This window comes from Pristiophorus japonicus, chromosome 6 (assembly GCF_044704955.1).
Source record: "Pristiophorus japonicus isolate sPriJap1 chromosome 6, sPriJap1.hap1, whole genome shotgun sequence".
NCBI classification, from domain to species: domain Eukaryota; kingdom Metazoa; phylum Chordata; class Chondrichthyes; family Pristiophoridae; genus Pristiophorus; species Pristiophorus japonicus.
This window is the reverse complement of record NC_091982.1, coordinates 261,255,365-261,277,047: the sequence shown is the minus strand read 5'-3', so window position 1 is coordinate 261,277,047 and position 21,683 is coordinate 261,255,365. Positions and strand designations below refer to the sequence as shown.

The window sequence follows — 21,683 nt, the reverse complement described above, 5'->3', positions numbered from 1 at the left end:
TCAGCTCTTATTTATTTTTAGATCTTTTTCACTATTCCTGATTGGATGCTAGGAGGTGCACGAGAGTAGTTGTTGGCTATGTTTCACTTTCCTAATTGTGAAGTTTGAATCTTCATGATACAGGAAAATGTGAACTCACTTCATAACACAGCATGCGAGAGATGGTCATGTTGGACCATTGTTCTATCTACATCTTTATACAGTCTTTCCACATTATACACAAGCTGAAATTTGGACTACACACTTCAGAGAAAAACTCACTTCCACACTAAAACAAATAGTTTAGTGCCATCTACTTAATTATGCTTGTGTCTACATTATTTCACCATGTTAACTGTTCAATTTCTGTAATAACATTTATTTTCAGTATTTATCTACATCAAATTTTTAGGTTTGTAAATTTTTAATCACATTGTGGAAGATATTGAGATTGAAAGAATATTAAAACAGGTGCGAAACTAGGATCAACATTTAAGATAAAGATAGACAGGAAAGACTGAGGGCGATAGAACCCATTTTGGCTCTCCTCTCCATAGCACATCAGCACCAAAAGGCTGGACAAGTGTACCCTCGCACAATATCATTTTATCACTCCGAGGACTGAAGATACTCTTCCAGCTTTTAAAATAATAGCCTCTTTTTCCTTTCATTCACAAAACTAACATCCCATTAATCAAAATGGGAAAAGTGCACAGTATTTTCTTTTTAATCCAGAATATTTTGCCAAAAACAAATTTTGATTTTAATGGATAAATGGTATTGCAGTCCTTGGAATTTAGGAGCATCCTGCATTTCAAAAAAAATAAATCGACCTAAACATCAAAATTCCAACTTTAGAAAAGGTCATCACCTCCGTTTGCTTGGGATGACTCCGATTTCTTCACTCTCACCATCCGCTGTCACTTGTCGAGCCTGCCACCACTCATCATCCGATGCATTGATCACGTGCAGGATGTCGCCAAAACTGAAATTAAGGCCTTGGCTTGGGAGACCACTGTCTTTGGTCTTGTCGTAATCAAACAAGGCTCTAAAAATGACACAAAAGGAGGAGGATTCATTATTATACAGTAACTGCAATTTATTTATCGCAAAACATTTCACCCACATTAGACATACAAGATATTGTAGTAAAAACACAAAATGCTGTAAGTACAAAGGTCAGTCAGCATCTGCAAAGAGAAAAAAACAATTTATATTATTTCACGTGTAACTCTTCATCAGAACGGAAGACAAGATAAACAGGCAATTTAATAAGGTTGTAAAAAAAAACACAGCAAGAGGGAGAGAATCAACACGGGCAGCAATCACAAACTGGTTCATTTAACTCATCAACTCCCTCTCTGTGATTGGTGTATCTGTTGATTCTCTCCACTCCTTGTCTCTTTTTCTTTCCTTTTTTGTAACCGTACAAAAATGTCTGGTTGCCTTTCAGTCTTCAGTTTAATTTCCTGCATTTTCTACCTTTATTTCAGATTTTTTCTTTATCTTTTACTAAGATATTACAGTATTTCATGCTTTCTGCACCTCATTTTAGCTAAATTTTAACTTCAGTTAAAATGCACAATGGTACCAAGGGAGCCAATTTAACATGAGTAAAGATTATAGTCATTAACCCTGCGTGCTTCAGAAACCTTGTTATTTGATCTCCAAAATGATCATTCAACTACCATTGTTTTCAGTCTTTGCAACACCGAGCTAATTTCCCCAAATTGGCACTCAAAATATATAAGGAAATTAAAACAAAAATATTAAATTAAACTATAATTTGCTGATCCAACGAGATTGATGCTAATGTTCACTCTGTCATAGTTCGGGAATATATAAAGTTCTCCTTTCTAACAATTCAAGATCGTCATCATGTGTGAACAAACTCATCAGTCACACTCTTCCTTCCCATCCTCCAGATTTGAAACCTGTTTGTTATCGTAAGTTATCTTTAATTTATCTCGGATGTTAACATTATAAAATTATATATCTCTGGATATTTCATTTAAAGCAAAAATGACTTGGAAGCATCAGATAGAAGGAACTCATTTACCTCAATTCATGTGAAGCAATGGCACTAATTCAATAGACTAATTCAATGCACCATCTCCTGTTTTAACTCGTTCTTTCCCTGCACCTCAAAACTCTGCCCCTGCCCCCCCCCCCCTCCAACCTTCCTTCAGTCTTTCCTTCCTTTTACAATCTACAGGCTTTAGAGCACAAATATGATTGCATGACAAACACAGAAACAGGCCATTTACCTCAACCAGTCCATGCTCCACTTGAGCCTCTGCCTGTCTTTCCTCATCTAAATCTATCAGCATAACCCTCTATTCCCTTCTCCCTCATATGCTTGTCTAGCCTCCCCTTAAATGCATCTATCATCATAGGCAGTCCCTCAGAATAGAGGAAGACTTGCTTCCACTCTTAGAATGAGTCCTGAGGTGGCTGAACAGTCCAATACGAGAACCACATTCCCTGCCACAGGTGGGACAGACAGTGGTTGAGGGTAAGGGAGGGTGGGACAGGTTCGCCGCGCATTCCTTCCACTGCCTGCGCTTGTTTTCTGCATGCTCTCGGTGATGAGCCTCAAGGCGCTCAGTGCCCTCCCAGTGCACTTCATCCACTCAGGGCGGTCTTTGGCCAGGGACCCCCAGATGTCAGTGGGGATGCTGCACTTTATCAGGGAGGCTTTGAGGGTGTCCTTGTAACGTTTCCTCTGTCCACCCTTGGCTCGTTTGCCGTGAAGGGGCTCCGAGTAGAGCGCTTGCTTTGGGAGTCTCGTGTCTGGCATGCGGACAACGTGGCCTGTCCAGTGGAGCTGGTCGAGTGTGGTCAGTGCTTCAATGCTGGGGATGTTGGCCTGGACGAGGACACTGATGTTGGTGCGTCTGTCCTCCCAGGGGATTTGTAGGATCTTGCCGAAGCATCATTGGTGGTATTTGTCCAGTGACTTGAGGTGTCTACTGTACATGGTCCATGTCTCTGAACCATACAGAAGGGCGGGTATTACTACAGCCCTGTAGACCATGAGTTTGGTAGTAGATTTGAGGGCCTTTTCGAACACTCTTTTCCTCAGGCGGCCGAAGGCTGCACTGGAGGAGGTGTTGAATCTCATCAATGTCTGCTTTTGTTGATAAGAGGCTCCCGAGGTATGGGAAATGGTCCACATTGTCCAGAGCCACGCCGTTGATTTTGATGACTGGGGGGCACTGCTGTGCAGCGAGGACAGGCTGGTGGAGGACCTTTGTCTTACTGACATTAGCGCAAGGCCCATGCTTTCGTATGCCTCATTAAATAAGTCGACTATGTCCTGGAGTTCAGCCTCAATGTGCGCAGACACAGGCGTCGTCTGCGTACTGTAGCTCGACGACAGAAATCGGGGTGGTCTTGGACCTGGCCTGGAGACGGCGCAGGTTGAACAGCTTCCCACTGGTTTTGTAGTTTAGTTCCACTCCAGCGGGGAGCTTGTTGACTGTGAGGTGGAGCATGGCAGCGAGGAAGATTGAGAAGAGAGTTGGGGCGATGATACAGCCCTGCTTGACCCTGGTTCGGACGTGGATTGGGTCTGTGATGGATCCGTTGGTAAGGATCACGGCCTGCATGTCATCGTGGAGCAGGCGAAGGATGGTGAAGAACTTTTGGGGGCATCCGAAATGGAGGAGGACGCTCCATAGACCCTCGCGGTTGACAGTGTTAAAGGCCTTTGTAAGGTCGAAGAAGGCCATGTATAAGGGCTGGCGCTGCTCCCTGCATTTTTCCTGCAGCTGTCGCGCTGCAGAGATCATGTCCGTTGTGCCCCGTAGGGGATGAAATTCGCACTGTGACTCCGGGAGGAGCTCCTCAGCCACAGGGAGAAGACGGTTGAGGAGGACTCTAGCGACGATTTTCCCAGTGGCTGATAGCAGGGAGATTCCCCTGTAGTTGCCGCAGTCGGACTTGTCCCCTTTTTGAAAGATGGTCACTGCATCTCTGAGATCTCCCGGCATGCTCTCCTCCCTCCAGATGAGAGGGATGAGGTCATGTATCCACACCAACAGCGCCTTGCCGCCATACGTTAGCACCTCAGCAAGGATTCCATCCGCTCCCGTAGCCTTGATGTTCTTGAGCTGTCTTATGGCCTTTCCTACCTCGTGCAGTGTTGGGGTCTCACTGAGGTGGTGGCGGGTCGCATACTGCGGGATAGAGTCGAGAACACTCGAGTCAAAGGCAGAGTCTCAATTGAGGAGATCTTCGAAGTGCTCCTTCCAGCGGGCCCTGACTGCCTCGGTGTCCTTGATGAGTGTTTCCCCATTCTTGGCCAGCAGTTGGGTGGGGCCTTGGGAGTTTGGATGGGTGTCGGCCAGTTGTTGTATCTCCTGTGCTTTCTCCATCCACCACCTGTTCTTTAGGTCCCGGGTTTTTTATTGAACCTCAGTCTTGAGCCGCCTGTAATATTGTTTTGTTGCTCCTGAGTTGGGTTGTTGCTCGAGGCTCAGAAATGCCCTGCGCTTGCGATTAGTTCTTGGATCTCCTGATCATTCTCATCAAACCAGTCCTGATGTTTTCTGGTTGAGTGACCAAGTGTCTCTTCGCAGGCTCTAGTTATGGAGGCCTGAAGGGCAGACTAAGCACTGTGGGCATTCTGCATCTCAGGGTCATCAAGGCACGCCAGGTTAGTTGTGAGGTGCTGGCTGTATAGGGCTCTCTTAGCTGGGTCTTTAAGTGCCCGGCATTGACTTTTTTGCGACACTGCTTCTGCTGTCGCCTCTGCTTTGGGGCAATGATAATGTCGATGATTGATCGGATTAGGCGGTGGTCCATCCAGCAGTCGTCAGCTCCTGTCATGGCGCGGGTGATGCGCATATCCTTACAATCCCTGGCTCGGACGATGACATAGTCGAGCAGGTGCCAGTGTTTGGAGCGAGGTTGTTGCCACGATGCCTTGTATTTGTCCCTCTGGCAGAACAAGGTGTTGGTGATGAGAAGTTCATGTTCGACATTTTGTCAGGAGTAGGGTACTGCTGGAGTTGGCTTTCCCTATCCCCTCTCTGCCAATCACAACTCCCCAGAGGGCTGTATCTTTGCCGACCCTGGCGTTGAAGTCACCTAGGAGGATCATTTTGTCGCCCGCGGGGACGCGGGGCAGGGATGTTTTGAGGTTGGAATAAAAACCCCCTTTGGTCTCATCTGTTGCATCGAGTGTTGGGGTGTTGGGATGACGGTGGCGTGTTGCTTCCGGGATAGGGTGAGTCGAAGAGTCATGAGGCGTTTGTTAACCCCGCAGGGGGAGTCTTTGAGGTGGTCGACCGGCTTATTTTTGATGGCGGGGCTGACTCCGTGTCGGCGACGTTCTTCCTCTGGTTTCCCTTTCCAGAAAAAGGTGCAACCTCCGCCTTGTTCCTTGAGTTGGCCTTCCCCTGCCTGCCGGGTCTCACTTATGGCGGCGATGTTGATGTCAAAGCGTCCAAGTTCCCGGACAACTATGGCGGTACGGCATTCCGGCCCATCGCTTTTGGAGTTGTCCATGAGGGTCCTGACTTTCCAGGCCCCGAACTTCATGTTAACGGAGTGGAAGATGCCTGTGCGTGAGTTCTTTTAACGTGGAGTGGCCGCTGCACACCGGCAACCACACGGGCTTAGCTGAGCAAGGTCTTGGTCCAGTGGCAAGGGATCCAAGACGACTGGAGACCAGGCACTGCTGTATGAGCCTAATTGCCTATGGCGAGATGTTGACCACAAGCCTGGTGCCGAGTAGCACCCTTGATGGTAGGTGGCCCGAGGCCTGGTTGGGGGCAGGCATTGGGAGGTCAGTTGTACGCTGGAGCTCTGAGTGGGAGGGTAGAAGAGTCAATACTAGTCAATTCAACCACTCCCTGTGGTAGCGAGTTTCACATTCTCACCACTCTTTGGGTAAAGAAGTTTCTTCTGAATTCCCCATTGGATTTCTTGGTGACTATCTTATATTGATGGCTTCTAGTTCTGCTTTTTCCCTCAAATGGAAAAATTCTCTCTGTATCCACTCTATCAAAACATTTTAGAACCCCCACCCCCCCCAAGAGACCCAGCCTGTTCATCCTTTACTGATATGTATACCCTTGCATTTCTGGTATCATCCTGGTAAATCTTCACTGCACCCTCTCCAATGCCTCTACATCCTTTTAATAATATGGTGACCAGAACTGTATGCAGTACTCCAAGTGTGGTCTAACCAAGGTTTGATACAGGTTTAGCATAACTTCCCTACTTTTCAATTCTATACCTCTAGAATTAAACCCTAGTGCTTGGTTTGCCCTTGCTAACCTGTGTCACAACGTTTAGTGATTTGTGCATTTGTATTCAGAGATCCCTTTGTTCCTCTACCCCACCTAGACTCTCACCCTCCAAGTAATATGTGCCCTCTCTATTCTTCCTACCAAAATGTAATACCTCACATTTAACTGTGTTGAACTTCATTTGCCAATTCTGCAAGTTTATTAGTGTCTCCCTGTAATTTGCTGCCATCCTCCTCAGTATTGACTGTCGCCTCCAATTTGGTGTCATCTGCAAATTTAGAAATTGTGTTTTTGATTACAAAGTCTAAATCGTTAATATAAATTGTGAACAACAGTAGTCCCAGCACTGATCCTTGTGGAACACCACGACCCACCTTATGCCACTGTGAATAGTTACCTTTTACTCCTACTCTCTGCTTTCTGTATTGAAGCCAACTAGCTATCCATTCTGCTATTTGTTCCCTGACTCCGCATTCTCTGACCTTGTTCATCAGTCTACTATGGGGTACCTTATCGAAGGCCTTTTGAAAATCTAGATAAATTACATCTATTACATTACCATTGTCTACTCTCTCTATTACCTCTTCAAAAAATTAAATGAGGTTGGTCAAGCAAGACTTTCCCTTATGAAATCCATGCTGAATATAATCCATTATTATATTTTTGGTTTCCAGCTGTCCTTCTATTTTCTCCTTTAGTAGGGATTCCATCATTTTTCCTACCTCCAATGTTAAGCTGACTGGTCTATAATTCCCTAGACATTTTCTATCCCCCTTCTTAAATATAGGTATTAGGTTAGCTATCCACCAGTCCTCTGGCACACCTTTTTCTAACGAATTATTATATATGTGTAGTAATGCCTCTGCTATCTCTTCCCTAGATTATTTTAAAATGTGTGGATGCAATCCATCCGGACCAGGTATTTTATCCTGAGTTTGATTAGTTTATTTAATGTAGCCCCTCTTTTTATTTTAAATGTACTTATCTCATTATTAATCTCATCATCCAATGTCATGTCCACCTGTTCTATCTCCTGATAAATACTGAAGTAAAATAATTATTTAATATTTCTGCCATCTCTATTATTGTTATCTGTATCATCATCCTGTCTATCCCTTAATGGCCCTAATCCTGTCGCAACCACCTTTTTTTTTAATAAATTGATGTGCCTGTTAAAAATTTGACTATTCGGTTTCATATTCCTGGATTATTTAATTTCATAGTTCCTCTTTGCCTTCCGAATTGTTTTTCTGACTTCTCTCCTAATCTTTTCCTATTCTCCCTTATCATGCACTCCCCTGCTGTCGATGTACTTAATGTCTGCCTCTTTCCCTACCCTCAATTGTTCCCTTATGGCTTTATTCATCCATGGAGTCTCTTTCGTGTCTAGTTTGTTCTTTCCTTTTAGTGGAATATATTGTTCCTGCACTCTGTTGAACACCATTTTAAATGTTTCCCATTGCTGTTCGACATTATTTTTTGCCAATATTGTTGCCCATTTTATTTTTTCAAGTTCTATTCTCAGCCCCTCAAAATCAGCTTTTCTCCAATCTATTACCCTGGTTTTCATCAAACTTATGTCCTTCTCAATTATCATTTTTAAGCGTATTATATTATGGTCACCATTGCCTAGATGTTCCACCTAACCCGTACTATTTGATTACCCAAACTTTCTTTGAGAAACATCGGAAAAGGAGTTTATAAATGCACCTTCAGTGATGTATTGTTCAGTCATATCACAGAAAATGCAAGGAGCTGGGGTGCGGTGGAGAACTCTACTCATTTACATGTTTTTCACTCCCTTTGTGAGGCCCACATTTGCCAAGTGCAAGACTCCTTCATTACCAATGCAACCTAGTGAGAAAATATTAAGACATTGGGAACCCGCTCGTCACTTTGGGCAATGAGTCCGTTGGGAATTTCCTCCCTCAAATGTTGGCAGCACACTTTCATCTCAACTGCACATCTCAACAATTGGTAGCTGGGAAGCACTTGCACAATCTCTAGCTTCACCTGTGACCATGCGAGATGGCCTAGGTACACACGCAGAGGTCTATGACCATGGATCCTGGCTGCCACAAAAATTGAAGTACAGTAAATTATTTATTTAGATTCTTTCTTGCTGGTCAGCATACACAAATTCAGTTACTGCTAAAAATATGTTCAAGCTACAACAAATGACAAATGTCTGAACTGCCAAGGACATTAATGGATCTGTTCCTGTTCAAAAAAGGTCTTTAATATACTGATATCTGTTGAAAAGGCGTTGCTGTCTTTTTCCCCCCAGTAGCTTGCTGTGCAAGGTGTTTTTCTGCACTGATCAATCACTCAGAGCGGCTGCGGACAAACATCTTGTATAACTGACAATCTATTAATGCTGCAGAGCTTATATGGTTGAGAGAAATCCAGTCAGCAGCCAGGCTAAGACCAACAGGTTTTGAAGCTATACAGGAGGTTCTGTGGCAGCAGCTTTCCACATAAATAAACTAGTAATGGTCTTACAAGAATCAATTTAATGTTGAAGGGTAGTGTAGAACTGCTTTTGTTGTTTTGACATTGAGGACAATAGTAAAGTTGGCCATTGTTGTAAATACTAATTGATCTCAGAGTGTTTTTGTGTAATCATCAGGCAAGGCGGGATTAAATGACAGTGAATGACCATACAAGGGCATGTACATGCAATTCAGTCGCCACTTTAAAGTCAAACATTTTGCCCTTACTTTTATGTTTGTTATTAATTCCTGCATCTACAATTATAATGGAAACTGCTTATGTAAATTTGTCATGCTGTAATTACATCTTCCTGAAAGAGAAGGAGCTGAGGGAGGAGGATGGGGAGGTAAGGTCAGGAGGGGAAAAGACTAGGTGGCGAGGGAGAAGCAGTGGGCAAGCAGAGAGGGGGGGAGGTGAAAAGGAGGAGGAAAGTGGGGAAGCAGAGAGGGAGGAGGGGGGGGTGAAAAGGAGGAGGAAAGTGGGGAAGCAGAGAGGGAGGAGGGGGGGTGAAAAGGAGGAGGAAAGTGGGGAAGCAGAGAGGGAGGAGGGGGGGGGGGGTGAAAAGGAGGAGGAAAGTGGGGAAGCAGAGAGGGAGGAGGGGGGGGTGAAAAGGAGGAGGAAAGTGGGGAAGCAGAGGGGTGGGGGTCCTCCTCATGTGTAATTGATACTTCCAGTAGATCAGTGTCTCAGTTCAGGCTCGGCAACATAGAATGGTAGGCTTAAAATCATCTGGGCCAGGGCTGGAGAGATACGGACCATGGCCACTTACTTCAGAACCAGAGTGCAGCTAGTGAGGTGGGAACATCCTGTTGTAGAAACGTTATTGAGCTGGAGCCAATCCCAACACAGAAAGGGGCATCGGGGAATGCAACTGGGAGCTGTGGTAGGAAAACAGGGTCAGAACATAAGATCCCGAACAGCGGGTTCATTCTTTTTATAAACTGTTGTTGTATATATTCAATTAGCTCTACTTCCAGTCAGATTGGGGGAATTGGATGAAGCTTAATCCAGTGGTGGTTCGCAAGGGATAAGATTAGTGATGCGGAACAACAACGTGTATTTATATAGCGCCTTTAACGTAGTGAAACGGCCCAAGGTGCTTCACAAGAGTATTATGAGATAAAAAATTTGACACCGAGCCTCGCAAGTAGAAATTGGTCAAAGAGGCAGGTTTTAAGGAGCATCTTGAAGGCGGAGAGGTTTAGACAGGGAACCAAGGCAGAGCATTTACATAAAAACCCATGAATGTAACAAGAGAGTAATGATAGGGGTGGATAGAATGCCCGAGCTGTCATTGGATCTTCATTTGTTAGCCCTTCATTAATTCCACATCTGAAGCAGCCAACTTGTTCAGAAACTTTACTGTTCCCATTTAAATGCCAACAAGGATATAAAGGAAAACAGTACCAGCAAAAATCCCCACAAAATGCATAAATGTTTGCAGTTTAAAAAATAAAACAAGCAATCCATCAGGGAAAATGCACCAACACTTACTGGTAAATGCAAAAAAAAAAACTTTAAAAAAAACCACGGCATCTACCTAGTTTCAGGAGGCCTTCTTGAATGGACCAGGCCCCAGGAACCTTGCTATGCTCACTTCAAACCACAAGCAGCGTTTTGAGGGTGGTCCCTTGTTCACCGTGGGAATTTGTGCGAGGGACCGAATTTAAATATTCCAAGTTACGCCCACAAAATCGGCAGCCGGAAGACTGGGCACACGCGACCACAGACTCAATTTCCCAATCCTGCTGTCCCTCGAGGGCCCATGCCACTGCTGCAGCCTCAGAAATGTATCGCCTTGCTTCAGCTTTTACCAGCTTGAAAGAATATATTTATTGTCTTCCATTCTGGAAACATTACAATCATTGCTGGAACGTGTCAATTCAAGCAGTAAAATGCCTGCACATAACCCTGCACCTGTTTGCCAGTGTTCTGCTGGTGGCCACCATTTTACACACCATCAGCACACTGAAAATATTAACCAACATACTATCAAAATCAAGAATCAATTCATATGGGAACTACTTCACTCAAATGTACTTTGTCATCTTCGACAAGGGGACGTGTCTAACTGTGTAATGGGTTCTAAATATGTGCTATTTCCATCCATTATCCATCATTATGCGAAGAATCATGAAATTCCTCACTATTCACTGGGTGAGAAACTGCTCGATAACTCGGGTAAATTGTTTCTTCCACAGCGAGGCTGCCTTTTACTGATGAAATGACTCTGAGACCTAGCTATCAGTTATACATTTGGACACCTTCTCAAAAGGCAATTAAGGATGGGCAATAAATGCTGGCCTTACCAGCGATGCCTACATCCCATGAGCGAATAAAAAAAAATCCACTTAAAAGTTGAGAGATATAAACCAAGGAGGTTTCAGGTCCGATGCACAGTCTACGCTGAAGTTATCTGATCTATCAGTGTGGCACAGTGGTGCTACTAGTGGCCTTGTGCCCATGGACTATTGTCTAATGTTTCCTACTGCTGACCAGCAGTAACCTCTGTCAGAGGTAGACTTGGGGAGATATCATTCAAGGACATGATTAGGCTCAGCTATGATACCCACTGCATTCAAATAGGCTGCCAATGCACAGCATTATAAGAACATAAGAAATAGGAGCAGGAGTAGGCCATACAGCCCCTCAAGCCTGCTCCGCCATTCAATATCATGGCTGATCTGATGATCATGGACTCATGTCCACTTCCCTGGCCGCTCTCCATAACCCCTTATCGTTTAAGAATCTGTCTATCCCTGTCTTAAATTTATTCATGTCCCAGCTTCCACAGAAATTCCTCCTCATCTCAGTTTTAAATGGGCGGCCCCTTATTCTAAGGTTATGCCCCTGAGTTCTAGTCTCCCCTATCAGTGGAAACATCCTCTCTGCATCCACCTTGTCAAGCCCCCTCAAAATCTTATATGTTTCGATAAGATCACCTCTCATTCTTCTGAATTCCAATGAGTAGAGGCCCATCCTACTCAACCTTCCCTAATAGGTTAACCCTCTCATCTCCGGAATCAACCCAGTGAACCTTCTCTGAACTGCCTCCAAAGCAAGTATACCCTTTCTGAAATATGGAAACCAAAACTGTACACAGTATTCCAGGTGTGGCCTCACCAATACCCTGTAGCAAGGCTTCCTTGCTTTTATACTCCATCCCTTTTGCAATAAAGGCCAAGATCACTTGCTGTACCTGCATAATAACCTTTTGTGTTTCATGCACAAGTACCCCCAGGTCCCGCTGTACTGCAGCACTTTGCAATTTTTCTCCTTTTAAATAATAACTTGCTCTTTTGATTTTTTTCTGCCAAAGTGCATGACCTCACACTTTCCAACATTATACTCCATCTGCCAAAATTTTTGTCCACTCACTTAGCCTGTCTGTCCTTTTGCAGTTTTTTTGTGTCCTCCTCACACATTGCTTTTACTCCCATTTTTGTATCGTCAGCAAACCTGGCTACATTACACTCAGTTCCTTCTTCCAAGTCATTGATATAGATGGTAAATAGTTGAGGTCCCAGCACTGATCCCTGCGGCACCCCACTAGTTACTGATTGCCAACCCGAGAATGAACCATTTATCCCGACTCGCTGTTTTCTGTTAGATAGCCAATCCTCTATCCATGCTAATATATTACCCCCAACCCTGTGAACTTTTATCTTGTGCAGTATCCTTTTATGTGGCACTGTATCAAATGCCTTCTGGAAGTCCAAATACACCACATCCACTGGTTCCCCTTTATCCACCCAGTTCGTTACATCCTCAAAGAATTCCAGCAAATTTGTCAAACATGACTTCCCCTTCATAAATCCATGCTGACTGCCTGACTGAATTATGTTTTTCCAAATGTCCTGCTACTGCTTCTTTAATAATGGATTCCAACATTTCCCTAACCACAGATGTTAGGCTAACTGGTCTATAGCTTCCTGCTTTTTGTCTGCCTCCTTTTTTTAAATAGGGGCATTACATTTGCAGTTTTCCAATCTGCTGGGACCTCCCCAGAATCCAGGGAATTTTGGTAAATTACAACCAATGCATCCACTATCCCTGCCGTTAATTCTCTTAAGACCCTAGGATGCAAGCCATCAGGTCCAGGGGATTTATCTGCCTTTAGTCCCATTATCTATTGAGTACCACCTCCTTAGTGATTGTGATTGTGTTAAGTTCCTCCCCCGCCCCATAGCCTCTTAACTATCCACTGTTGGGATATGGTTAGTGTCCTCTACCGTAAAGACTGATACAAAATATTTGTTCAGAGTTTCTGCCATCTCCATGTTCCACATTACTAATTCCCCGGTCTCATCCTCTAAGGGACCAACATTTACTTTAGCCACTTTTTTCCTTTTTATAAACCTATAGAACCTCTTGCTATCTGTTTTTATATTTCATGCTAGTTTCTGTGCTGTACAACAGACCTAAGGCACAGTGCTGGACTAATGTAGGAATAATGTTTCTGATAACAATCTTTGTTTCCTCTGAACAGTATTCACAAGTGCCCAACATTTTACGACTGAAACAGATCCTCCGTAATTAGCAGATAAAAGCAACATTCAAGTGGTTGCACATAACCAGTATCATATTTTAAAATGGCTAATGAAAAGATTAACAAAAAAACAGTGGCGTTGAGGAAAAATCTTGAGATTAGCAGGCGAAGAGCAGACATAAAGGTGGTAAATTTTATGGGCCCAAATTTCCCGAACCCTTTTTGCCGGCGCACGCTCCCAAGTTGCGCCGACTTTGTGTGCTAACAGGGCGGCAAAAAACTTACTAAGGATTCTGGCCGCTCTGCTGTGCACCCCGGGTCCTGGCGTGGCCGTTTCTTGTGGAGTGGGGTGCGGAGCTACAGCCCTGCATCGAAAACCGTGCCGGCAACTGCGCGCATGCGCAGTGGAGTCTGCGCGCATGCGCAGTAGCTCCTCGCCCTCCCGGCATGTCCTGCAGGCTGTGAGCAGGACCCTATGCGCGCTGCCCCTATCCCGGACCAAGTGGCCTGCTGCACAGGCTGGCCGCTGCCTTCCGGTACTGAGGGCTACAAGAAACAGGTTGGTGCGGGGTTCTTAGTCTGTTCCTTACCCATGACAGCCGTATTCTTTGTTCTTTTTAAATTCTCAGTGAACAAAATAACACTGCATTCTGATCATTACCCTCTGTCTCTCTCTAAGCCAGCAATACTCTCTGAAGTCAAAGTTAAGCACTTGATAATAGTTTTCTCTGAAACATACCTCGCAAAATGTATTCCAACGCCAATTGGAAAGCAAACAGACTGTTATCTGATTGACCAACAGTCAAGAATCAACTCAATCAGCCTTTTCTCCCTCTACAATAGAGAGGAGAGTTTTGATAGGGCAGGGGTTAAAGGAGGAAAGTTTTGATCCAGGGGGAGGAGAGAGGAGTGGAGTGTTTTGATTTTGGGGGAGTGAGGGGAGGAGGAGGAGAGTTTTGATTTTGGGGGGGGGGGGGGGGTTGGTGGGAGAAAGGAACAGGTGATAACTGTGTAGCCAGTAATTTTAATGAGCTTACTCAAGACTTTCCTTAACCCTGTTGATGAAAATACTTTCCTACGAGCAGGAGGTACTTCTATTTTTTATTTGGATATTTTAAAAAAATTATGTAAATATGTTTTGTCTCTTTACTTCTTTTATTTTTGTAGTTTAAGCTTCCATGAATGCTTCTGTTATATAGCAAATTAACTTTGCGAAGTTTGCCAGTCCTGTGTAGCTGTTTAATCCTATTCACATTCTTTAGTCAAGTCATTAAGTACCTACCAGCACTGATTTCTTAACTCTCTGCAAGGGTTTTCTGTGCGGCCACAAACGCTGGCCTAAGTTAGTTTGGAGCAACTATTAGCTGTTTATATTGGCTTAAATGGCCAAAATGGCTGGTAACGCTCCCTTTGAAAAAAAAACTAAACTAAAATAAATCCTAACTAACTCACTTACATTGGCACATAAATTAAATGTGCACAATGGGGATTTTTAAGATACTCCAGAAAAATCAAGTTGCTCCAAAAAAAACGGAGCAACTCCTAGGCAAATTTGGGCCCTAGAAATTGCCCAGAGATGTGCTACACAGGAAGTGCAACATGAAAAAAAAATCAGAGGGCACAAATTTCACAAGACACTGCAGCAGCTGTAATATTTATCGCAATTTTCTACTCCGTTGAATCAAAAAGTGATCCAACTGTCTTTTAAACTTCAACTAAACTAGCATCCAACTCAATTAGTCAGTCAATTCAACAAGTCAATGATTAATTGTGATAAAACTTTTCTGAAAAATATTTACAGAACATACAATGAGAGATCATTCACTCAACAGAATGCAAAATAATTTAAGATAAAGCTTTCATCATCAGCATGGCAACGTTAACGAAGTTGGAAAACTACAAAGAGATCTTCACATATTTATATATGTAAATCTATTTCTGAGACAAGATTTCTTCCTCTGATGTCAAGCATAAGATACTCACAGACATCATTTGAAATACTAAATGCACAGGGAATGGAAAAAGTAGTCTTCAAGATTACAAGCTAAGTGAGGATGAGAGACATTTGGGAACTGTACCACTGCACAAAACAATTTGTAGTTTAAAGAGCACAACATGTAAGGGCCCCATTTTCAACAGAGGAGCATAGGTTTGCCTTTGTTTTTTTACCTGACATAAAGGGATCGCTTCTGGCTGGTGCGCAGTGACCCTGATCCTGAGCTGATGCTGCTGTTCATCATCTGCTCCCGTAGGTCATGGATTTTGGCTTCAAATCTGCTGTATTCTGAGAGAAAAAAAAAGATTTCTAAAATCAGTGTATATTTCTTTTGCACATCTATTAGCGAAGCAATGAATAAACACATCACAGCTCCGATCTAAAAAAAAAGCAACTGCCAGTGTTAGATGACAGATCATGACCACAGATGCAGCGTTGAAAATCTGCAGATCCGGAATCCGGACCAATCGGTGGCAGGGTCGTCCAGAATCCGTAAAATAAACGTTCCGGAATCCGGACCTACCGACCTCGGGGGCCTGCCGTTGCCCGACCTCGGGCCTCGCCTTGCCGGCCCGAACACCTCTTCCGCAACGGGGCCTGCCCAAACACCTCCTCCCGGGGTGGGGGGGGGGAGGGCGCCCTACTCGAACACCACCTCCGCGACAGGGCCTGCCCGAACACCTCCTCCCGGGGTGGGGGGGGGGAGGGCGCCCTACTCGAACACCACCTCCGCGACAGGGCCTGCCCGAACACCTCCTCCCGGGGTGGGGGGGGGGGGGGAGGGAGGGCGCCCTACTCGAACACCACCTCCGCGACAGGGCCTGCCCGAACACATCCTTGGCGGGGGAGGGGGGCTGTGCTCGAACAGCTCCTTGGCGGCGGGGCCCGTCCAAACACCTCCTCGATGACGGAGCCCGCCCAAACAAACAGCCCCCCCACGCCCCCGACATTCCGAAATCTGGAAATACCCAAACCTGGGCTCGAGTGTTTCCAGATTCGTAACGTCAGAAAGACGATCGAAGGTCCAGAAAAGCCCAGAATCCGGAACGGCCTCGGTCCTGGATTCCCAATGCTGCACCTTAGTTTAATTTGTGAAGCACGGGTTACTAGTCAATCAACATATTCTACTCGCTTTTACACTTATGCAACCAGCTACAGTATTGACTCAATGTCACTCTACCTCAGGTAGAGAAGTTATTACACTGAATGAGAACAGAATCATCTGTTACAGTGGGAGCAAAGTTGGACGATCTCTGGAGATGGATTAATTTCTGTCCCATTGCTGTACAGAAACTACTTGTAGCTAGCAACACTTTAAAACAAGCGCATCATTACGAACAATATATCAGTCTAGAGATCTGTTGAATTCGGTCACAAATTTGCTTGAAGGGATTGTGAATTTTAATGGAAATAAAATTGCTTGATAGAAAACTTTGGATCATTTCTCAATGAACAATTAATCCTCTTGTGTAGAAGTCATGGTGCATTAAGACTGTGCAGCACATTGATTGGTGCATTCTGAAACAATTGCCATTATTGACAAAATAATGGAACAAAATAAAGTCACATGTAAAACTGAATTAATATGCGAGTAATAACAAAAGAGGGTTTTCAAGGATGGCAAAATCTTGGGGCTCCAAAGATGGTTATAACTGCCTTAAGCATAGCTTACATGAAGAGTTATTTGAGCTTCTCAATTAAATTACTGCCTGTAACTCAGTTCCAGCTAACCAATGATATACTCATCATATCTTTTAACACCAGGCGTTTCACGTAGGGACAACAGCTGTTGTTAAATGACAGATCCAGAGAAAACAGGAGGGAATAACTAAAGGGAAATTTCTGAACAGTTACAGGCACAAATTATATAAATATTAACAGGATAGAAGGTAAAAAACAAACTGCTGTCCTGAATAATTTCATTGTCTTGTTGGCAAACAATCACACTTTGCAATCTCTGTTATTAACTGAAAAAATCTCAGCATCTCAAAGTCACAAAGAAACTGAGTTGGCCAGCTGTCGACATTTTTGAAGTTGATCTTGAATTTTACCGCTACAAATTTCCCAGATTTAATCTTCTTTCACAGCCATAAGAGGTTAATACAGAACATGAAAATAATCCTGTATCCATCAAGGTTAAATAATATAACAGCACTTAAAAAAAAATCTGACTTGGAAACTAAGAATATTTTAATTACTTGCCAAAGCCACTCCGCATTTTACATTTATTGACCTTATGGTGCTGGAACCGGTTACTTGTGTTAGGCTTTTGAATCCACCGTATTATTTAATATCATTCTTTTGAGCTGTCTAGAATAAATATTACTATGAACAACGTGAAGCACATTTGTAAAGGGTAAATGCTGCAATTCCATGATACGATTTGCTAATCTCAAGTATACCCATTCTGGATGACGGTTTTGCAGCATTATGATACTCACATTGATCCCTTTAGAAATCTCATACGGACAACTTCACTTGCTTTCTGTCGAACCTAATTCATTATCCTTCAACAGCAGAAACAATCTTAAATCACCTTCAACAGATCATCATTCTTCCGTAAATTCCACCCGTTTCCCCACTGTCGTTCAATTAGAACATCCAATCACTACACGCGCAGTTACAACCAGCTTTCTGATAAGCAGTGATTATCACTTTCTCTATGCTACAATGGAGGTCACAGACTGTAACTAAAATTCGTAACAGATGCAACCAGACTCTACAGAGTCACTTTGTTTCATCACCCGGCTGCTGTTTACAGCAGGGTTATCAGTTATCATGCAGTCATCTAGAATAGACCAGGAAAATGCAATATTAATATGCTAAGCTGCTAATTAATTTGCAGATAAGACTTGTGCAGGTCTCAATTTAGGTAATCTCAACAGAACTCAAATAAAAAGCTAAAGCAAGCTTAGAGTAAAATGCATACTTTGATATGCACTTGAAGAAACATGAATGATTTGAATATATATTTGAGATATGTTGTGCTTTCTTTGTAATGTCAACATGCACTGGGATTTGTTAAAGAAAGTGAAACATAGAAAATAGGTGCAGGAGTAGGCCATTCAGCCCTTCTAGCCTGCACCGCCATTCAATGAGTTCATGGCTGAACATGAAACTTCAGTAACCCATTCCTGCTTTCTCACCATACCCCTTGATCCCCCGAGTAGTAAGGACTTCATCTAACTCCCTTTTGAATATATTTAGTGAATTGGCCTCAACTACTTTCTGTGGTAGAGAATTCCACAGGTTCACCACTCTCTGGGTGAAGAAGTTTCTCCTCATCTCGGTCCTAAATGGCTTACCCCTTATCCTTAGACTGTGACCCCTGGTTTTGGACTTCCCCAACATTGGGAACATTCTTCCTGCGTCTAACCTGTCTAAACCCGTCAGAATTTTAAATGTTTCTATGAGGTCCCCTCTCATTCTTCTGAACTCCAGTGAATACAAGCCCAGTTGATCCAGTCTTTCTTGATAGGTCAGTCCCGCCATCCCGGGAATCAGTCTGGTGAATCTTCGCTGCACTCCCTCAATAGCAAGAATGTCCTTCCTCAAGTTAGGAGACCAAAACTGTACACAATACTCCAGGTGTGGCCTCACCAAGGCCCTGTACAACTGTAGCAACACCTCCCTGCCCCTGTACTCAAATCCCCTTGCTATGAAGGTCAACGTGCCATTTGCTTTCTTAACCGCCTGCTGTACCTGCATGCCAACCTTCAATGACCGATGTACCATGACACCCAGGTCTCGTTGCACCTTCCCTTTTCCTAATCTGTCCTGCTTCTATAGTCATAATAAATAGTTTGTTCCCCCCATCCGTCAACCGTATTAGTCAATTAAGTGACTGCCCTTCCCTCCCTTATTTAGGTTCCCATTGTAGTATACATCATTCTCGTGGGCTGAGGGTGGAGGCAGACAATATTCCTCCCAAGCATTTGTAAGTCATTCTAAAGTCAGTCCCTAACGAAGTACATCAAAGCAGCCTGGCATAATTTTTTTTTTTTTTTTAATTCATTCTCGGGATGTGGGTGGCACTGGCAAGGCTAAGACTTATTACCCACCCCGAGTTGCCCTCGAGAAGGTGGTGTTGGGCCATATTCTTGAACCACTGCAGTTCATATGGTGAAGGTACTGCCACAATTCTCTTCGGTAGGCAGTTCCAGGATTTTGACCCAGCGTCATGAAGGAACGACCATATATGTCCAGGATGGTGTGCGACTTTAGGGGAACCAGCAGGTGATGGCATTCCCATGCACCAATTTGATTTCCCTTATCCCCCTCTCTTGCTCTTTTCTTAATTAAAAACCTAAAACTACTGAGAACCATTACATCAGTCATTGAAGGTTGGCATGCAGGTACAGCAGGCGGTTAAGAAAGCAAATGGCATGTTGGCCTTCATAGCGAGGGGATTTGAGTACAGGGGCAGGGAGGTGTTGCTACAGTTGTACAGGGCCTTGGTGAGGCCACACCTGGAGTATTGTGTACAGTTTTGGTCTCCTAACCTGAGGAAGGACATTCTTGCTATTGAGGGAGTGCAGCGAAGGTTCACCAGACTGATTCCCGGGATGGCGGGACTGACCTATCAAGAAAGACTGGATCAACTGGGCTTGTATTCACTGGAGTTCAGAAGAATGAGAGGGGACCTCATAGAAACGTTTAAAATTCTGACGGGGTTAGACAGGTTCGATGCAGGAAGAATGTTCCCAATGTTGGGGAAGTCCAGAACCAGGGGACACAGTCTAAGGATAAGGGGTAAGCCATTTAGGACCGAGATGAGGAGGAAGTTCTTCACCCAGAGAGTGGTGAACCTGTGGAATTCTCTACCACAGAAAGTTGTTGAGGCCAATTCACTAAATATATTCAAAAAGGAGTTAGATGAAGTCCTTACTACTAGGGGGATCAAGGGGTATGGCGAGAAAGCAGGAATGGGGTACTGAAGTTGCATGTTCAGCCATGAACTCATTGAATGGCGGTGCAGGCTAGAAGGGCCGAATGGCCTACTCCTGCACCTATTTTCTATGTTTCTATTTTAAGCATTCCTTCCATAGTATCCAAGGTGACTGGTGTCTTTTAAATAAACTGGTCAGAGTTCGTCATGTGTGCAAAGATTTAGAAAGAACGACTTGCATTTATATAACGCCTTTCGTGATCTCAGGACATCCCAAAATGCTTTTCAGCCAGCGAAGTACTTTTGAAGTGTACTGTTGTAATGTAGGAAATACACAAACAGCAATGTGATAATGACCAGATCATCTGTTTTTGTTATGTTGATTGAGGGATAAATATTGGCCAGGACACCAGAGATAATAATGCCATGGGATATTGTGTGTCCACATGAGACACACTTGGTTTGAAGTCTCATCCGAAAGATGGCACCCTCTGATAGATAGTGCAATGCTCCCTCAGCACTGCACTGGAGAGTCGGCGTAGATTTTTGTGCTCAAATCCCTGGAGTGGGACTTAAACCCACAACCTTCTGACTCGGTGGCAAGAGTGCTACTCACTGAGCTATGGCTGACTCTTAGCAAAAGTTTTAATGATTTGTTCTTGGGATGTGGGTGACATTGGCAAGGCCTTATTTATATTGTTCAACCCTGTTACACAATTAGTCTGAGAACATAGTAGTGGTCATTAGAATCATAGAATAGTAATTTTTTTCCCCTCAAGTCAGCTCTGGTTCTTTTGCCAATCATCTTAAATCTGAGCTCTCTCACTATCAACCCTTCAGTCATTGAAAACAGTGCATCTTTATTTATTCTATCTAAACCCTTCATGATTTTTATCACCTGTATCAAATCTCCTTCTAGCCTTCTCTACACCAAGGAGAACCACCCCAGCTTCTCACTGTATTCCCTCATCCTTGGAACCGTTCCAGTAAATCTCTTCTGTACCCTCTCCAAAGCCTTTATGTCCTTCCCAAAGTGTGGTGACCAGAATTGGCCACAATACTCCAGTTGGGGCCGAACTAGTGATCGATATAGGTTTTATGGGCCCAAGTTTCGGTCTCAGTTGCTCCTGATTTTTTGGAGCAACTGGTGTAGAACGGAGCATCTTAGAAATCGGAATTCTCGGCATTTAGTTTGCTCCAGTTCTCGTCAGTTAGAACAGTTTCACTTTGGAACAGAATTTTTTTTCAAAAGGGGGCGTGTCCGGCCACTTACGCCTGTTTTCAAAGTTTCGGCAGTGAAAACTTACTCCAAACTAACTTAGAATGGAGTAAGTGAAGATTTTTGTACGCTCGAAAAAACCTTGTCTACACTTTAGAAAATCAGGCGTAGGTTACAAATCAGGCGTAGGGAATGGGGGGGGGGGTTGAAAGGGAAGTTTACAAACATTAAACACTTCAGTTTTACAAATAAAGAGCCATCATCAATAATAAATGATTAAAAACATAAATGAATCAACCAATAAAATAAAAAAAAAATTAATAAATAATTTTTAAAAAATCAATAAATAAAACACTTTC

At 43.7% G+C, this 21,683-nt stretch overlaps 1 protein-coding gene across 7 annotated transcripts in view; it reads right to left on the bottom strand.

Moving 5' to 3' along the window:
- The window catches only part of LOC139266063 (disks large homolog 1), a 493,057-nt gene that overhangs the window by 52,608 nt on the left and 418,766 nt on the right, over positions 1 to 21,683 (bottom strand). For all 7 annotated transcript variants that reach the window (XM_070883900.1, XM_070883901.1, XM_070883902.1 and 4 more), the window contains 2 exons: positions 15,391 to 15,505; positions 851 to 1,027 (listed from right to left, as the gene is read on the bottom strand). In XM_070883900.1, coding sequence (XP_070740001.1) covers positions 851 to 1,027; positions 15,391 to 15,505 — 292 coding nt within the window. The remainder of the gene's footprint in view (positions 1 to 850; positions 1,028 to 15,390; positions 15,506 to 21,683) is intronic.